Genomic DNA, 16,625 nt, shown 5'->3' on the forward strand with positions numbered 1-16,625 from the left:
TCACTGGGTAATATTCAGGTAACACTCAAGCAAACTCTTGGTTTTCCTTCATCCACACAAAGCATTTTTTGAATACTTGCCCACAATAGAGAGGATGACCACCACAACGTCGAAGATGTTCCAGCCGTTGGTGAAGTAATAGTGGCGCAGCGCAAACAGCTTGAGAAGGAACTCGCCAGTGAAAACCACGATGAATACAAAGTTGACCCAGTAAAGTACCTCCTCTGTTTCTTTTGACTGATCATCGGTCTCCACCATCATGGTGACCATGTTGAGGCAGATGAGGATCATGATGGAAATGTCAAACACCTGCTGTGTCACAAAGTCAAACACCATTCCTTGGATCGGGTTCTGTAGAAAATGGAGAGACGAAAAACAATTATTTCTGGAGGAAGTATGAATTTGTTAGCAGGTGATAAGAGCAGCAAGGTTTACCTGAGGCCTTGGTATTGGTTTTTGTGGTTTCTTTGACCCAAGTTTTTTCATTGCATTGTAGTATTTCTTTTGCTCTTCTGTCATGAAGATATCCTGACCTCCAAAGTAAGGGGACAAAAACAAATTGGTTACAATCTGCAGAGGCCTAAGCTACTTATTCAAGAATTACACTGAAATGTCTTGACAAAAAAAGAAAATGTGACCAAAGAACAACATGACTGATAACATACATGATTAAGAGAAACTGTTTCATAAATATCAGACACACTTCACTTTAGTAGAGGATTAATTTTAACATCTGTTATATCTCTGCCTCATTAAAAATAAAAAATAAAAATAAAAACAAGGAACATTTTCACTTATTCTCCTTTGGTATCAAAACTGTCACCAGGTTTTCCATGCAAGCCATATGACACAAAAGTTTTTAGAAGTGCCAATATGTTAGGCACCTGTGTTTAAAAAGCTAAACTGTCCAATAGTGATTACTATCAGGTTATGCTACTGCAGCGTTTGTAATTAAAATAATATTTTTTGCACATCTGGGTAGTATTTAGGCAACACTCTGCCAGCTGCAGATCTTCTCTTATTTTCTGTAGGACAGTACTCCGCTCTAATTCTCACACACTGCTTTCTGAAAAGGTGAAGATAAAGAAAATAGTTCTTATCTTTTTCTTCTGTTGATTGAAATTATCAATGATGACACCAATGAAGAGATTCAAGGTGAAGAAAGAGCCAAAGATGATAAATATGACAAAGTAGATGTACATGTAGAGGTTGTCCTCATAGACAGGCTGGTCTTCCACCTGGCAAAAGTACATTAAAGTTATTCTACACAGCGAAATGAAGGACAAACAGAGTCAGAGCTGCAGAAACGTACCTTTCTGGAATCTATTGCTGCATACATAATGTCCATCCAACCTTTAAAGGTTGCCTGTGAAACAGGTAGGCACAAGAGATTAGATTTAAAATTTGCAAGAGGAAAAGTTTCCTAAATAGAAAGGGTTTCTTACCACTTGCAAAAGTGCAAGATATCCTGCACCCACATTGTCAAAATTGATCTTCACGTTTTTCCACCTGACTTCAGTGTGATTACTGTTAATCAGCTCAAAGCACTCAGTTTTATTGTTGACGTCATCCGGCAGAAAGTACTCTTCAGCCGTCTCGTTGAAGCAGTAATAGTATTTCCCGGCAAACAGGTTAACACCCATGATGCTGAAGATGAGCCAGAAGATGAGGCACACAAGCAGCACGTTCATGATGGAGGGTATGGCACCCACCAAGGCGTTCACCACAACCTGCAGAGAGCCGTGAGAAAACAAAGCTGTGGCCTGACAGTCGCACTGCAGCTGCACATAAACATCAACAGACAGAGAAATGCACACTCTCTTCTCACATAAGAGGCTCACGTGTTTTGGTGATTGTTAAATCCTTTCGTGATGTACTGATAGGGAGTGTAACAATACCGAGCAGGGCAACACACAATACTGAAGCCAAGATTCAACTCGCAGCTAAAAACTAAACGAAAAGAGAAAGAGCGTTTTCAGACATTTTCTGCATCACTAAACATAATTGAGACTGAAATAAATGGAAACAGATGTGAAATGAAAGAATTACAGAAAGAAAAAATAAGATAAAATGATGTAAAGCAAAAATATTTCTACAAAAGGCAAAAGTTATTATTATTAACAAGAATATAAGTAAAGCAAGAGGAATATATAAAGCATAAATATAAAATAAATGTTTCAAAAACAACATATTTATGAAAAAGTAAAAATAAAAATATGAGAAATATAACCACATGTAGAAAAAAAACAGGAAAAACGAGTTTCCACGTCTTCAGACTAGATTTCACACGTGATGCATGTTCACCTTTCATGTAAGGTTAAACATGACATTTTGAAGTCTTGCCGTCTCCGAGTGTCTTTTTAAAGGGTGTGAAACTTTTGACAAGTTTGTCTTTAACTTCAATTTGATTTATTAAATTGTATTAACACTAGATCAAAAACATCTGACAGACGTTTTGTGCCATATAGTTTTGTTACACTCCTCTGAACCAATTTCATATATTCTATGTTGATGTTTAAGTATATGTACGAAATACTAATTGGGTGAAAAAATATAATCTTTAATAGCCCCAATGGAATATATGCCAAGGCAATTTGACAAATAAAATCGTCATCTCATGTGAAAAGAAACTACTTTATATAAATAGCAGGAAGGGATTGAAGCCTTCGCAGGTGAATACATAAATGTGCATTTCTACATACAGAGGTGCCATGAACACAAAAAGCCAAACAAACCAAAATTATAAACATATAACCTTTTCTCTCTTTTTGCATTTTTTTCTTGTCCAATGTTAAAATAGTCAATGCATTGATGTTAATATAATAGCAAAAGTGTGATGATGGAAACCACAGTGATGAGAAATCACTGAAGAGTGATAAGCAAAGATGGCAGGGGAAAGGAGGGGGGTATGCAACCAGAAGTTTGTTGATCTTCCAGTGTGACAATGCCAAAGCCAAACTGTGATAAGATCAGGTAACAGGACACCTCAGGCAGAGCAAAAGTCAGGATGCTGAGCCCAGACACGGACAGGACTTTTTGTTTTCTGCCAGACAACAACCAGAGGCTGATCGGAGCCATCACAACAATCAAGTGCTGCTCAAAAGTGACAATAGTTATAATAGGAGAAGAACGTTTTAGATTTCCCAACAAGACTCCCTAATAAAGTGTGGTGATGCTGTAAAACTTGATTTTAATATGGAGTCACATGAAAAATAATTCATCCTTTTAGTACTTTTCATATTCTAGCACATGACAACCACAAAATATGTCTTTTGTTGGGATTTTATGTGATAGACCAAAACAAAGTAGAGCAAAGTTTGTTGCAGCTCTGTAAAAACTTAAGAGATCACTTAAGATGATCGGTTTCTCTGATTTAACTTTTTTATGTATATGAGTAAAATGAATATTGTTCTTTTATTCCATGAACTACTGACAACATGTCTCTGAAATTCCAAGCAAAAATTTAGTATTTATTTGCAGAAAATGAGAAATGGCCAAAATAATTAAAAAGACGCAGCGCTTTCATACCTCAAATAATCCCAAGAAAACAAGTTCATATTAATTTAGAAACAACAATAATGTTTTCAACTCAAAATAAGTGACAGGATTTCCAGCATGGTAGGATTTAAGAAAAAAAAACACAGGAGAATGTTGTACACTTTAATTTTGAAACCTGAGGATATGCATTTCAGGCAATTCGTCTATATAGTGTTTTATAGTGAATTTTTTTTAAATAGATGAATTGTTTGACGTTTCAGGCAGTTGTTGCACTGTGTTTTCTTTAGGGATATCACAGCAGATGGGTCTGAAAACAAATGCACACCACACTTCAGACAAACTGATTTTCCATCCCATTGAGAGATGTTCTCACTGCTTTGGTTTGGTCTATCCCATAAAATTATAAGGAAACAAGTCACAAGATTATGATTTTAAGGTGAAAAAAAGCTGAAACACTTTGAAGGGTATTGTGAGTTAATTTTTTATCTGAGGACTTTAGGAAGACTACCAACTAGTTGCAGATTGTATTTATTTCATCTTGAATTTGAATTTAAGGTTTTGATGCGACAGTTCACGCCAGCCTCTAGTTGTTTCTCAGCTAGCACCAATCAGAGCTGACTTTTTTTTTTTTATTTTGCTGCATCATTCAGGTAGGTCAGAGCAAGATATCCTTAGAGTGGGTCATATTTTCTACAAATACTTAAGTCACTAGGAGCTTTAACAGAACGCTAAATTTATCATATATGAAATGAAATATGATAAATCAAATCAGATGTATTAAACCATCTGAGATGATCTTAATCCATGCAAAAAAAAGCTTCTTGCCTATTAAAAGGGTTACTGCAAAAATTCCCCTCAGAGATTTTCAAGGTTTTTTTTTTTTGCCATTTCTAGCATGCGTTGATGCTTTTTGTTAAATTGGCATGCAAAAGGAACAGCTGCCTGGAGTCTTAGGTCTTACCCTCATCCCTTCAAAACGTGACAGGGCCCTGAGGGGTCTCAAGGCCCTCAGTGTCCTGAGTGATTTAATCGGGCCTAGATCGGAGAAGCCCAAAGCATTAGCTATAAGGCTGACTATAGACACCTACACAGATAGGGACAGAAGGAGAAGGAAAGACAGAGGCAGAAGAAGAAGAAAGTCGCCACACAGTTAGAAGGAATATAGAGAGAAAGTTGGCCCTAAATCAACTGTAAGGAATGCTAAATTATTCTATACAGAGTACAAAAATAACTCCTTTATGTGTAGGAATACTTCTACAACATAAAGGGTCAAACAGTAAAAAGGAAATGGTCAGTAATGTGTACCCAGCGTTTTTTTCCCTCGTTTAAAACCTCATGTTTGTGTTTGGTTTAGTTTTGGCAAGCCAGTCTAACGTGACAACCAGCTTAACAGCACAGTGAGCACACCTGGAAAGAAACTTGTGGTTGACACAGTGAGAGGAAGAGAAGAGAGTCCAACAAAGGGACAAAATCGGAGGAGAGATGTGTTCACGAAACACTCAAATCAATGTGACACGATAATATAACACACAGTACACAGTACAAAACGGTACCAACACCAGCGGGCATTTCACTCAAAGAAGGGAGAGAGAGAAAGAGAGAGAGAACGCAGGAGGTTGAGGGCAACTTTCAGGGTTAGAAGAGAGAGGGTAACCTGTGAAAGTAGGATCCCCACCACAGCACACAAACCTTACCCTGGACCCCCAAACACCGACCTCTCTGTCCCCCTTCTGAGGTGCACAATGTCTCTCTTAACTTAAAGAGAGACAGAGTTATTGGAACCTGCTGTGAGAGAGAGGACAGGTCAGTATTAGGGCAAAGGATTGAGTTGTATGTAAAGGATGTGATGTAAGTAGTAATGCATCAGTTTTGTATAATTACAGTCACCTTCATAAAGTGCAGCAGCCACACTGACCGGTCATTCTCTTGTTTTACTCCTCTTAAGGTTTACAAATTAAAATGACGGGTTCCTAAACGGACCTCGCATTTGAGAACTCACAGTTTACTTTCAGTTTCTTTGGTCAAGAAATAAATGGTCTTTTTTGTGAACATAAAAAACCCCATCTGTCAATCAAAAGCAAAATGGATCAAACTTTTACTTACTACAAAATAACCTTAAATAAATGTAATGTATAGACAAGCCACTCTCTCTGTCTCTCTCTTCTGGATATATATTTCACTCAATTTGAGTGATTTGTGATGAAGAACGTGCTATTTATTGCAAGCACTACTGTAATTTATTACATTATTATCTACTCAATACAAGAAGTAAAGAAACTTGTGCTTTCTTTGTTGCAGCAATCCCTCACAGCAATAAAGATATTACTTGTTTGTTAGAGTTGTGTGCGTGGGTTGTGTCCATGAAAAAATGTACCCAATCCTCTTAGCCAATGCCAGACATCTGATTCTGGTTCTGACTTCTGGTTCTGGTTCTGAGACCTGATTCTGGTTCTGACACACGCTTGTTGTTGGTTTTTCAGTTTCTATGAAGGATATTCAGTTATTCAGAACCCCATTCCAAATGGATTCACACACAAATATAATTTGTTCAGATTGTTTAATTATTGATTATTTTTTAAAAATGTAAAATTCAATATATTTTACATTTTACATTACATTATAAGATCTGGTATTCCAATAACAAATATTATATTTGCTTTTCCAAACACAATAGTCGTTACGTAAACTTGTGTGGCGATAGATTAAAATATATAATTAAAAAAAAACAGTACATAGAAATTTATTTTTTAGGAGGTATACTACAAAATATTCTTTTGCAACATCTGAAATTGCTGAAGTTTTTCAGATATTAAAAGCCGACTCATACTAGAGTATAACTTTGGATTTGCCCTTGAACAGAAATACAAAGAAGTATGAAAAATGAGAAGGGAACATTTCATCTTTTGGCAGGGAAGGACACACAAGTTGTATTGGTAATTTCTTCTTCTTGAGTTAGATTTACTAAGGTGGGACAAAAGACATAACCCAAATTATTCAGACATTGGCATCAAAAACAGAAAAAACAACAAAAAGACACAGAACAAAAATCAACTGAACTGCAAACAATGAATTGCAATTACTAACAGGTCAAAGTTGTGCACATTTCTAGGTTAGCTACATCATCTATATTCCAGTCAAAGTAACATTAAGCACACCTTTTTTAACTAATCTAGGGTTTTTCAGGGTTTGCTTAGTTTTCCTGGGACTTTTCTAGTTCAGTTTCACTTTTGTTTCAAAACTGATGACATGAATAAATATGTGGTTTTGTGCAGCCAATGTAAGATTTCATTAACTGTAAAATTGGGTGAAGATCAGGTCATTTCTACATTAAAACCCTAGAACTGAAAGATAGTGTACTTTGTTGAAGTTATTAGGACAATAAAATAAACAAATCTGAGAAAACAGAGATTGTGTTAGGGGAGTCAAATCATAAATTTTCTACATCTTTGCACTGACAAATTTGCCAGTGAGCAACAGTGAAAGTTTGGGTATTTTGTAAACAAGCACAATATAAAAGTAGATAAAGGTTAAAAACAATATTCAGCTCTACAAACTGCTTAAGTGAATTAAAAAATGGTCTGGACAGTGATTCTCTCTCTCTTTCTCTTTCTCTGCCCGACGTCTCTTTTTTTTCTGTACCTCACCTTAAACCTGACATCCAACATCAAAATATATAAAACAGCATAACAGCCATCAGTATACAAAGAGTTTTACAGTGAAGCTCTGTAGGTTTTAGTTCAGCAAACAAAGAATGAATTTGGACCTTGACTAAAACGAAAAAGTTCATCAGAAAAGTTAGAAATAACAAAACATAAGAAGTTAAAACTGGGGCTGAAACCTCTTTCTTTAAATAAAGAAATCCTAAACTGGATATCTCAATATTAATAATAGTTTCAAGCCTAATCTACCATTATGTTCAAGATCACTGAAATGCAGAATTGCTACAAACTTGCTGCTTTTAGGAAAATTTTAAAACCATTTCTTCAATTTTTTCCTTGGAGATTTTCACCCTCACAACTGCGACTGAACAGAAAAGGATCACATAACATACATTTGTGTTTGTATCTCTGTGAAGCTGATCAGTGGGTTCATCTTTTTCTGAGCTAAATTTATTTACATTTTAGTAGGGAAGAAATATTTTGTGGAACAAACAACGATGCTGCAGAGTACCACAGGGTCCAATTCTTGGGATACTTTTGTTCAATGTAGAACAACAAGTTTCTGTAGACTTGAAACATGTTGCTTTATTCAGTTGCATCAAACTTTTTGATGTTGATTATTAACATTTTTAGAAACTGATGGAAAAAAATTTGTCAGCAACAATAAAAAACAAGACATTCAAAACCAAAATTATTACTAAAGTCATTTAGTAACCTTAGATGTGTTTCAAAATATTTATTGCCAATAAGTTCTGGTAGCTGAATTTATAATGTGCAATATTGTTTTAATTTTAAATTAGCCCATGGTATGTGTTTTCTAGAACCTTCCTCTTCTCAAATCTCCACATGGTGAAGATAAAAAAAAAAAATTGGCTTAACATAAGCAGACAGAATATAAGTGTACTTACATCCACAATGAAGAAGTCCAGCCAGCACCAGGCATTAGTGAAGTACTTGACAAAGCCATAGGCCACCCATTTCAGCAACATCTCCAGGATGAAGATGTAGGTGAAAACTCGATCAGCATAATCTAGAATGATGCGAACTGTCTTCCTCTGTTCAATGTACACATCCTCAAAGGCCTGAAATGTAGCAGAATAACATTGGACAGGAGATTAATTGTGTTTTTGACATTTGTATTTGTATTGAACTTGAGTGCTGAGGGAACTTTTTTAATCTTTCTGACCAAAGAAAGCATAAAGCAAAATAAAGAAATAAAAAATTAATTTGAGCTGACATTTAGGGTGCGACGTGCACAATGACACAACAAAAAACATTAAATAAATACTGAGGTAGATGTAGCTTCCTGTCATCCCGTCATCAACTATGGTAAGTTTACTGCTTTTAACTTGAATCTGATAATGGAGACAAATGTCTGTTTTCAATAAAAACAGAAGCTTTACACAACACAAAAAAGAGAAGGGAGATAAATAAAAGATGAGGACTGACAAGTCTCTGCATGACATGTGTGCCAGAGGCCTTTTCTTCCTTCAGAAAGCTGTAAACCGAAGGTGAAACCTCTTGGTTGAAAGGTTGGTGCATTACAGCACTTTGCCATCCATTAAGGACTACAATATCAAGAGGAGCTGCAGCAAACAACCAAGAGACCTTGATGCTCCTTTACATCTTTAGAGGCCATTGTGTATACATTCATTTATGTATACACATTCATATATACATGAATGTGTATTTATGCACTTATTATTACAAACTATTTCCTCAAATCTTTCTTACACCCTAAATCTTGCATATTAAAGTTTAATACAAACCAGCAGCTATCTATGTTTGATCACTTCATAATAATCTATGCTATTAAATGCAATCTTGGAATACTTTCAGGAGATGAAAACGACCTTTGTGGATGTGTTTGTGCTTTTACCAGAGCTCCACTGCTGAGGAGGATCATGAAGATGATGAGGGTCTCAAACCAGTTGTGTTCCACTATCAGGTAGCAGGTTTTCCTCAGGAACCACCAGTGCTTTCCCCATCCATGAGTGATGGGAACATCGCAGCACTTATATTTGGCCACACACTCTGCATGATCAATGAAAACACGACTGCTGACACATTCTGAAGAGTCGCAACATGCCAACATATTGCTAGGCCTGTCATGATAACAGATTTTGCTGAGCGATTAATTGTCTCAAAAATTATTGCGATAAACGATAATATTGTTTGGAGACCTATTTACACTGATTTAATACATTCCTTGAGAAAGATTACAAGGTAAGGAGTGAAAGTGAGTGTGAGAGAATAAGTAGACAACAAATCAAAACAAAAAAACTAATAAAGTTAGAAATGTAAAAAGCAAACCACAGAGAAAAACACACTAACAGAAAATAGTATAAATAATTATAGAATATGAATGGATTGTAGGAGAGGTTTAAACAAGTTTGATCTTCAAAAATGAAATCAAAACTTTCAGGTTTTACGTATTCTACCGCATTCACTTGTGATTGAGAGAGGCTGTTACTTTTCCCATTTTATCCATGTTAAACATTATGTTGATCTAAGGTTGGTTTGTCTTGTAATAACCATTTTCTTGTAATGTTTTTCTCACTTATATTTGTTTCTTTTTTAAGCTTCTTGAGGAATTATACCAAAATACATGTGCTTGAACTCCAAAGCAATGTTCTGCTTAAAAATGTCTTGTGAGGCACTATTTATCTCTTTGCAGTAATCTTTTATAATTGGGCAGTCCCAGAAGACATGATAATTGTTTGTGTCTTGATTTCTATATTTTCTCCAACATGCAGGAGGATTTTTGGGCAGGTGTGATAAATAATCTTACCAGATTTTTCCATCCAAATTCTTGTTATAGTGGAGATTTATTATATGTCCATGGGTATCTCCACATTATTGTCCATTTCTAAATCTGCAAGATTTTACCCTGTCCAGAACTGAAGTAAACTCTGTTTAAGCTGGTGTTGAGAAAGACTAGCCTGGTTTCTGACGACCTCCATCCAGATGCCCCACCCTTCTTCCCCCTGTGAATTAGCCAGACTGAGCAGCCTGCAGGAAACTAGTTTCACAGAGGACACTGTGTTAACGGTTGCTCTTTCTCTATTGCAAAACAAAGTTTACACTGTCACCAAAATACAAATTGCCACTCGTAAAATGGAATAAGATGATGTTGTCCATTGCAGTAGTGCATGATTCTTTCAGTTCTTGAATATGTCATATATTATGCTCACCATGAGATAAATTAAAGTCTCACATAGTAATGTCTCATCATCGTGCTCATTTGCGCTGCCCAGTACAGATAATGGGTACGTTTGACAGATAAAATACTATATAATACATACCGCAGTTATAACATTTGCTTTATTTTGTGGTTGATAAATTACTGACAAATACAAACAGAAGCATAAACATAAATGTATTTACATATTTAATGTAAGTATTTGTATCTAAGATGTTTTATTATTATTGCAAATGCCTTATCATGCACAGCTTCGAGTGATCAGGTCTGAAATCTGGGTTTAACGATGAAGTCAGACCTGAATATTCAAAGAAACATAAAGATAGTAACAAAGTCGGCCTTCTATCACCTGAAGAACATTTCCAGGATTAAAGGAGCAAAGTCTCATTGATCCAGAAAGTTAGAGCACATAAACCCAGTTCTGAAGTCTCTACACTGGCTCCCTGTAGCTCAGAGAATAAACTTTAAAATACTGTTAGTTTATAAATCACTAAACAGCTTAGCACCACAACACATTAAAGATCTGCTGCTATTGTATCAACCTTCCAGACCTTCAGGTTATCTGGTTCTGATCTGCTCTGCTTCCCCAGAACCAGAACCAAACATGGAGGAGCAGCATTCAGCTTCTCTGCTCCACTAATTTAACACAGCTCATGATGCCATGGACTCTAACAAGGTTCCTTTGAAAGACAAACATCCCCACAGCATCACATGTCCTCAATCTCACTTAGCAGTGTGAAAGAGGCGTTTCACCACAAATCCACCTGGACTGTTTGATGCTGTAAAGCTCAGTCTTAGTCTAATCTGATTAAGGCACACAGTTCCAGTTAAAGTACTAGTAGAGTTTAGCCATCTCTGTGTTTACATTCAGATTTGCAGGACAGAAAAGGCTTTTGTCTTGCAATGCATATCATATAACTCATTACCATTTCCATATCATAGTGTTTAATGGTTGTCATAACTTGGTAATACTCAGTTTTTTACTGGAAAGTTTGGCAATTTTTTTCCCATCTCAACACAACCACCACGGTGCAAAGATAAAGTTAATGTGAGAATCTAAATACACTAAAACATACATTTTCCTTAAGGTTTTGTTTCGCATCAGAACCACAAAGTCTGATAGATGCTGAGCGTCACGTACCATCAGTCCAGCAGGCATCAGGATCAAGATACTCTTCCACGACTTCAACCACCGCCACCTCCTCCACATCAGGCTTGATGTCTATTGTGCTGCCCTCCGATGAACTGGTGTCATCCAACTATGACAACAAACATCAACCCATTCTTTAAAATACAAGCTCAGCTAATTGATTCAACACAGAAGCTATATTATTTGCACACAATATTTGTACATACTTCCCAATTTTCTAAATCTGCAACTGTATATTGGTAGGCATTAGTGAACTAACACTTTTTGTCCCACTCTGAACCAAATGAAGGTGACCTGCATATTATAAATGCCTACAGGTTTTTGGTCTGGCTTTTGCTTTTTGTACATCATAACATACAGATGGAAATGTTTCTGTTGCCTCATCAGGCTTGCTCCCTGTCTGTCTCAGGTTTTTTTTTGTTTGCATATTCAGCATTTCTGTTCAGTGCAACAGCATTTCTGTCTTAATGAACGCTCTGAAATGTCACGCCAACTTTGCAGTTTCATCTGGAAGTCAATACCAACTTAGATAAAATTTTAACAAATGTAATATTTTCTCAGCAATACACAGAGAAATCAGCTGGTAGCTTGAATCTGACACTGATTGGAAACTCAAAAGTCCAATTTTTCTCCAATAATTTATGCACCATACATGTGGAAGATGTTCCAGAGAAAAGAAGCTATTCATAAGACCAACAAGTTGTTGAAAATATGGTCAGAGGACGCAGAAGTTTTGAACACTAAATTTAGAAATTATAACTTCTACACGTAGAAACATGTCTGCGAATTCAGATTGCCAAAAAGAGCAAGACTTTCAGCAGGTGACAATAAGGACAAAGGGGGTCCAATGAAGTTCCTTTGTTTGCGCTTTCAGCCTCTGTGGAGTAAGAAAATTGCTGGATTTGTAAATGTTGGCAACCTTTTGGAAATGTCAAACGATCAATAATGTCAAAAATATATATGCAAAGAGTGATGATTCTGTAATGCTGGCTGGACTAACAGTGCTAATCATTAAAATAAGATACTGAAGACAAGTTTAAATGACAGTTTCAAATGTGTTTTTATAAAAATAATAATGAAATTACCTTACAGTGGCTTCCTCTGCTCTTAAAAAGAGGAGTTAATGATCGCTCACAGCTATTACAAGAGCTGTTTTTATATCTCTAATATCATTGTTCTGAGACAAAAATCAGGCAAAATTATTATTGCTGGGTCTAAGCTTTACAGAAACTCAGAATGAGAACCTTGTTATTGTTCTATTTCAGATTTTTCAGTTTGAAACTGGGATTAAACTCAAAGCTTCAGACAGTTTCATCTGCCTGAAAAATCTACTGAATTCTCCTGAACTACCCATTTCTACTCACATCTTTGCTGTTTTCCACATCTGATTCGCTGCTGAAGTCCTCCGTGTTGAGGTTTTCAAAGTCTGACTCTCCAACAGCGATGGGAACGCACACGGTGAGGTTGGGGTTGTGGATAAAAGACATGTAGTCGTCATCAATCATGTACTTTCCTACACTGCTCCCGATGCCACTGGTGGTGCCGTTGCCGTTTTTGGGGTAGTCCAGTTCACGGTTGATTTCAGCAGGATGGTTTGCTATGCAGTTGAGCTTTTCCTCATAATCCAAAGGCTTCTGCTCGTCCTCTATAGGCTGCTTGTCAGGAATTAAACCGAGACCAACAAAAATACTGTTAGAAAACATGGAGGTAGACGATAACGTAGAGATTTTAAATAACTGTTTTTTTCATAAAAATAAGCCAAATAATGCAGTTTGGGCAGCTGAAACGTGTAGGTACAATGCTGATTAACATGCTATTTGCAAAGTAGCCAATCCAGAATCCTCATTAATTTTAATTTTTAAAGAGACATCCTGGCTCTTTAAAAATTAAACAAAAAAAACATTTTAAAAATATTGATTAATTAAAGAAAATTGATGAGCCTAAGTTAAGGAGCCAGTATGTCTCTGGGAAATATTTGATTGAGTCCTGGAATTATGACTTTAGGGAGATTTAAAAAAGGACTAAAATCAACACTTTCTCATTGACAGTCCATATGGAAATCTTGGCACCTTTAAAACCATAACCTTTTAAAACCTTGGCATACGTTGATGCCTAAGCGTCACAAACCTTTTTGAGAACTGTGGCTACCAAGATTCGCATGTTGACTTTAAACCAGGCGATTCCTTTCTTGATGCGGGCAACAGCGAGTTGGAGGTTGTTGGGTTCTCCGTCGTCATCAGTGGCAGCGAGGTTGTCTGCGCTGAATGAGCTCAGCAGCAGAGCCAGAAACAAGTTCAGCACCTTGCAAGGAAACACAAAACACACTGAAACCTTAAAGCTTAGTGTACATGAGCTACTACGATCATGTGATTATTTTTTTTCTTACCACCAGATTTCCAATAACCATAACCATCATGAAGACGATAATACACATGGCTTGTCCTGCCACCTCCATGCAGTCCCACATTGTTTCAATCCACTCTCCACACAGCACTCTGAACACGATCAGGAAGGAGTGAAAGAAGTCGTTCATGTGCCAGCGTGGGAGTTCGCAGTCCAACGCAATCTTACACACACAGTCCTTGTAACTTTTTCCAAACAGCTGCATTCCCACCACGGCAAAGATGAAGACGATGATGGCCAACACCAAGGTCAAATTACCCAGAGCTCCCACAGAGTTTCCAATGATCTTAATCAGCATGTTTAGTGTGGGCCATGACTTGGCCAGTTTGAACACTCTCAACTGTAAATGGAAAACAGGAATAATTGGTTTCGTTTTTAACTCATTTTACACATATTAGCTAAGCTAGATAAAGTCAGAGTTTAATCCTAAACTTCAGCTAATAGGAATCTGATGATTACATCTCATATTTCTGCAACATTAACACGAGACATGAGTTTCGCTTACCAATCGGAAAGACCTGAGAACTGAGAGTCCCTCCACGTCCGCCAGCCCCAGTTCAACTAAACTCAGGGTCACAATGAAGCCATCAAAGCAGTTCCAGCCTTCCTGGAAGTAGTAGTAGGGGTCCATGGCTATGAGCTTGGCAAACATCTCGCCAGCAAAGATCCCGGTGAAAACCTACCAATTTAAAAAGAGAGGAACATATCACTTCATTGCTACTCATATGTTGAAGCAGTGATGTATCAACATTACATAGTGTTGAGATTTGCATTATCTTAACGCTTCACTTGGCTTCCTAGAGCTCGACACGGCACATAGTAAACTAAACTGATTTTCTGATTTATTTAACTGATAGTTGTTTGACAATTTCTGGAAGCTTATAGACTATGTTTAAAACTTTAAGCTCTTATTCACAGTTAATTGATCAGTGAGTTTTGTGTATTAGAAAAAAACAAGATGGCAATATTGTGGCAAAATAAACGTACTCTATCCTAATGTGATAACAGACTGTAAATTTTGCATCCTTGATCGTATTACACACAATATGTAGAAAAAGTGGTCATGTGACATGACTTATTTCATAAAAGACACTTTATTTTTTTCATGTCATGTTTGTAGCCAAGACAAAGAACTGTGAAACAGCAGATTAAAATGTATTTTGGTATTTCCACTGTATAAATTTAGCATGTAATTGTTTTAAGTCTATTAAAATGAGTTTCAACAATTTATCTTTCACAAAGAGATGAGAGCCTTTTCTCACCATGACTTCCAAAAAGAATCACAGTTTTAATAAATAATGCTGTGAAATCTGGGTTGGGTCGGGCCGGGTGACACTATGATTATTGTGATTGTGCAAATACTTTTCTACCTTTAAAAACAATGTACCTCACAAGAAGAAACTTTAAAGTGGCAATCAATAAGTGTGCAGTCAGTTTAAAACAGATTTAAGTGTGTTAAATCTTGAAACTTTAACACCTTAAATTGTAGCCAGTTGCTATAAAATATGTGTAAAGAAGTCTTTACATATCGGACGACATATGTAAAAACTTCTTTACACTTTGCTAAAAGTGGTTGTGATTATAAACCTCAAAAGATTTCATGTAAATTATCTTTGCACAACCTTAACTAGCTTGTTTGCAATGACCTCAAAAGGTATTACTGTAAAACCTTAACTCTGTGCAGATTTTAAATGCCAGGGTAAGGTCAAAAATCTGCACATTCACCCACCCGACAGCTAATCATGTGTCCAGTCAGTGCTGCAGAAGACACCCAGTGATTCACACTGCACCATCCAGCTTCTAATGCAGGGTGAATTAAATTCCTGTTTCACTTTGGACAGCTACCAATGCTTATGACCTCATTTCCTGTCTCAGTGCTGACGCAGAGTGAATACTGCTGTGCTACAGTGGTTTTTTTAGGAAGCTGGGGATGGAGTCAGCCAAATCAAAATGTCTTCTTGTTTGGCATGTTCACTGCTAAACCATGTCGAACCACATCTACTTATGTCTTCCAGTGGAAGGAAGGGTGCCAAAAAATATGAGACATTTCACATATTTGTCAAAGCACAGACTTTGTATAAGAGGGCACCGGACAAAAGAAAAGGGAACTTAAAGGTGGTGATGAGACTGCAGAGCTGGCTAGATGGCAACATTAAAATGAAAATAAATATTTAATGAGATTTCCATCTGATAACTCTATGTGGTTAGTTTGAGTTCTTAAGTGCACATATGAAATGATGCATTGTTTTGCTTAAGCAGACAAACTAGATGTGAAACTCCTCCAACGCTCCAGCGGAGGACAAAAGAAGAGCATGGAAGATGGTAAACGTTGTCGTCTCTTACCAGGTTGCCGACGGCCAGGACCTCCTCAAAATGTGGCGTCATCGGGTAATGCTCCATGGCCATGAAAAGAGTGTTGAGCACAATGCAGATGGTGATGGCCAGATCCACAAACGGGTCCATGACAATCAAATAGACGATGTGCTTGATTTTTAGCCAAATGGGGCAGCATTCCCAGATGAGGAAGATGTTTGCAAACTTGTACCAACAGGGAGGACACTTTCTTTGAGACTCTTCTAACTCTGCAGGATGAGGAAGAACAGGTATGGTAATTACATAATGAAGTTAAATTTAGGTCATGACCAGGGGTGGAAATTAGCACCAGCCACTGGCCAAATGCAGGTAAAAGTATGAAGTGGCGTGTAAATTGGAG

At 36.9% G+C, this 16,625-nt stretch overlaps 1 protein-coding gene across 4 annotated transcripts in view; it reads right to left on the bottom strand.

Moving 5' to 3' along the window:
- scn8ab (sodium channel, voltage gated, type VIII, alpha subunit b) overlaps positions 1-16,625 on the bottom strand; it is a 49,683-nt gene that overhangs the window by 4,683 nt on the left and 28,375 nt on the right. For all 4 annotated transcript variants that reach the window (XM_055026711.1, XM_055026705.1, XM_055026708.1 and 1 more), the window contains 14 exons: positions 16,256-16,494; positions 14,418-14,591; positions 13,896-14,252; positions 13,637-13,810; positions 12,874-13,161; positions 11,501-11,618; positions 9,037-9,191; positions 8,066-8,239; positions 4,460-4,582; positions 1,446-1,730; positions 1,313-1,366; positions 1,101-1,238; positions 436-540; positions 81-351 (listed from right to left, as the gene is read on the bottom strand). In XM_055026711.1, the coding sequence (XP_054882686.1) occupies positions 81-351; positions 436-540; positions 1,101-1,238; positions 1,313-1,366; positions 1,446-1,730; positions 4,460-4,582; positions 8,066-8,239; positions 9,037-9,191; positions 11,501-11,618; positions 12,874-13,161; positions 13,637-13,810; positions 13,896-14,252; positions 14,418-14,591; positions 16,256-16,494 (2,655 nt within the window). The remainder of the gene's footprint in view (positions 1-80; positions 352-435; positions 541-1,100; positions 1,239-1,312; positions 1,367-1,445; positions 1,731-4,459; positions 4,583-8,065; positions 8,240-9,036; positions 9,192-11,500; positions 11,619-12,873; positions 13,162-13,636; positions 13,811-13,895; positions 14,253-14,417; positions 14,592-16,255; positions 16,495-16,625) is intronic.

Source organism: Poeciliopsis prolifica, unplaced genomic scaffold (assembly GCF_027474105.1).
Source record: "Poeciliopsis prolifica strain line A6 unplaced genomic scaffold, Auburn_PproV2 SCAFFOLD003, whole genome shotgun sequence".
Taxonomy (NCBI): domain Eukaryota; kingdom Metazoa; phylum Chordata; class Actinopteri; order Cyprinodontiformes; family Poeciliidae; genus Poeciliopsis; species Poeciliopsis prolifica.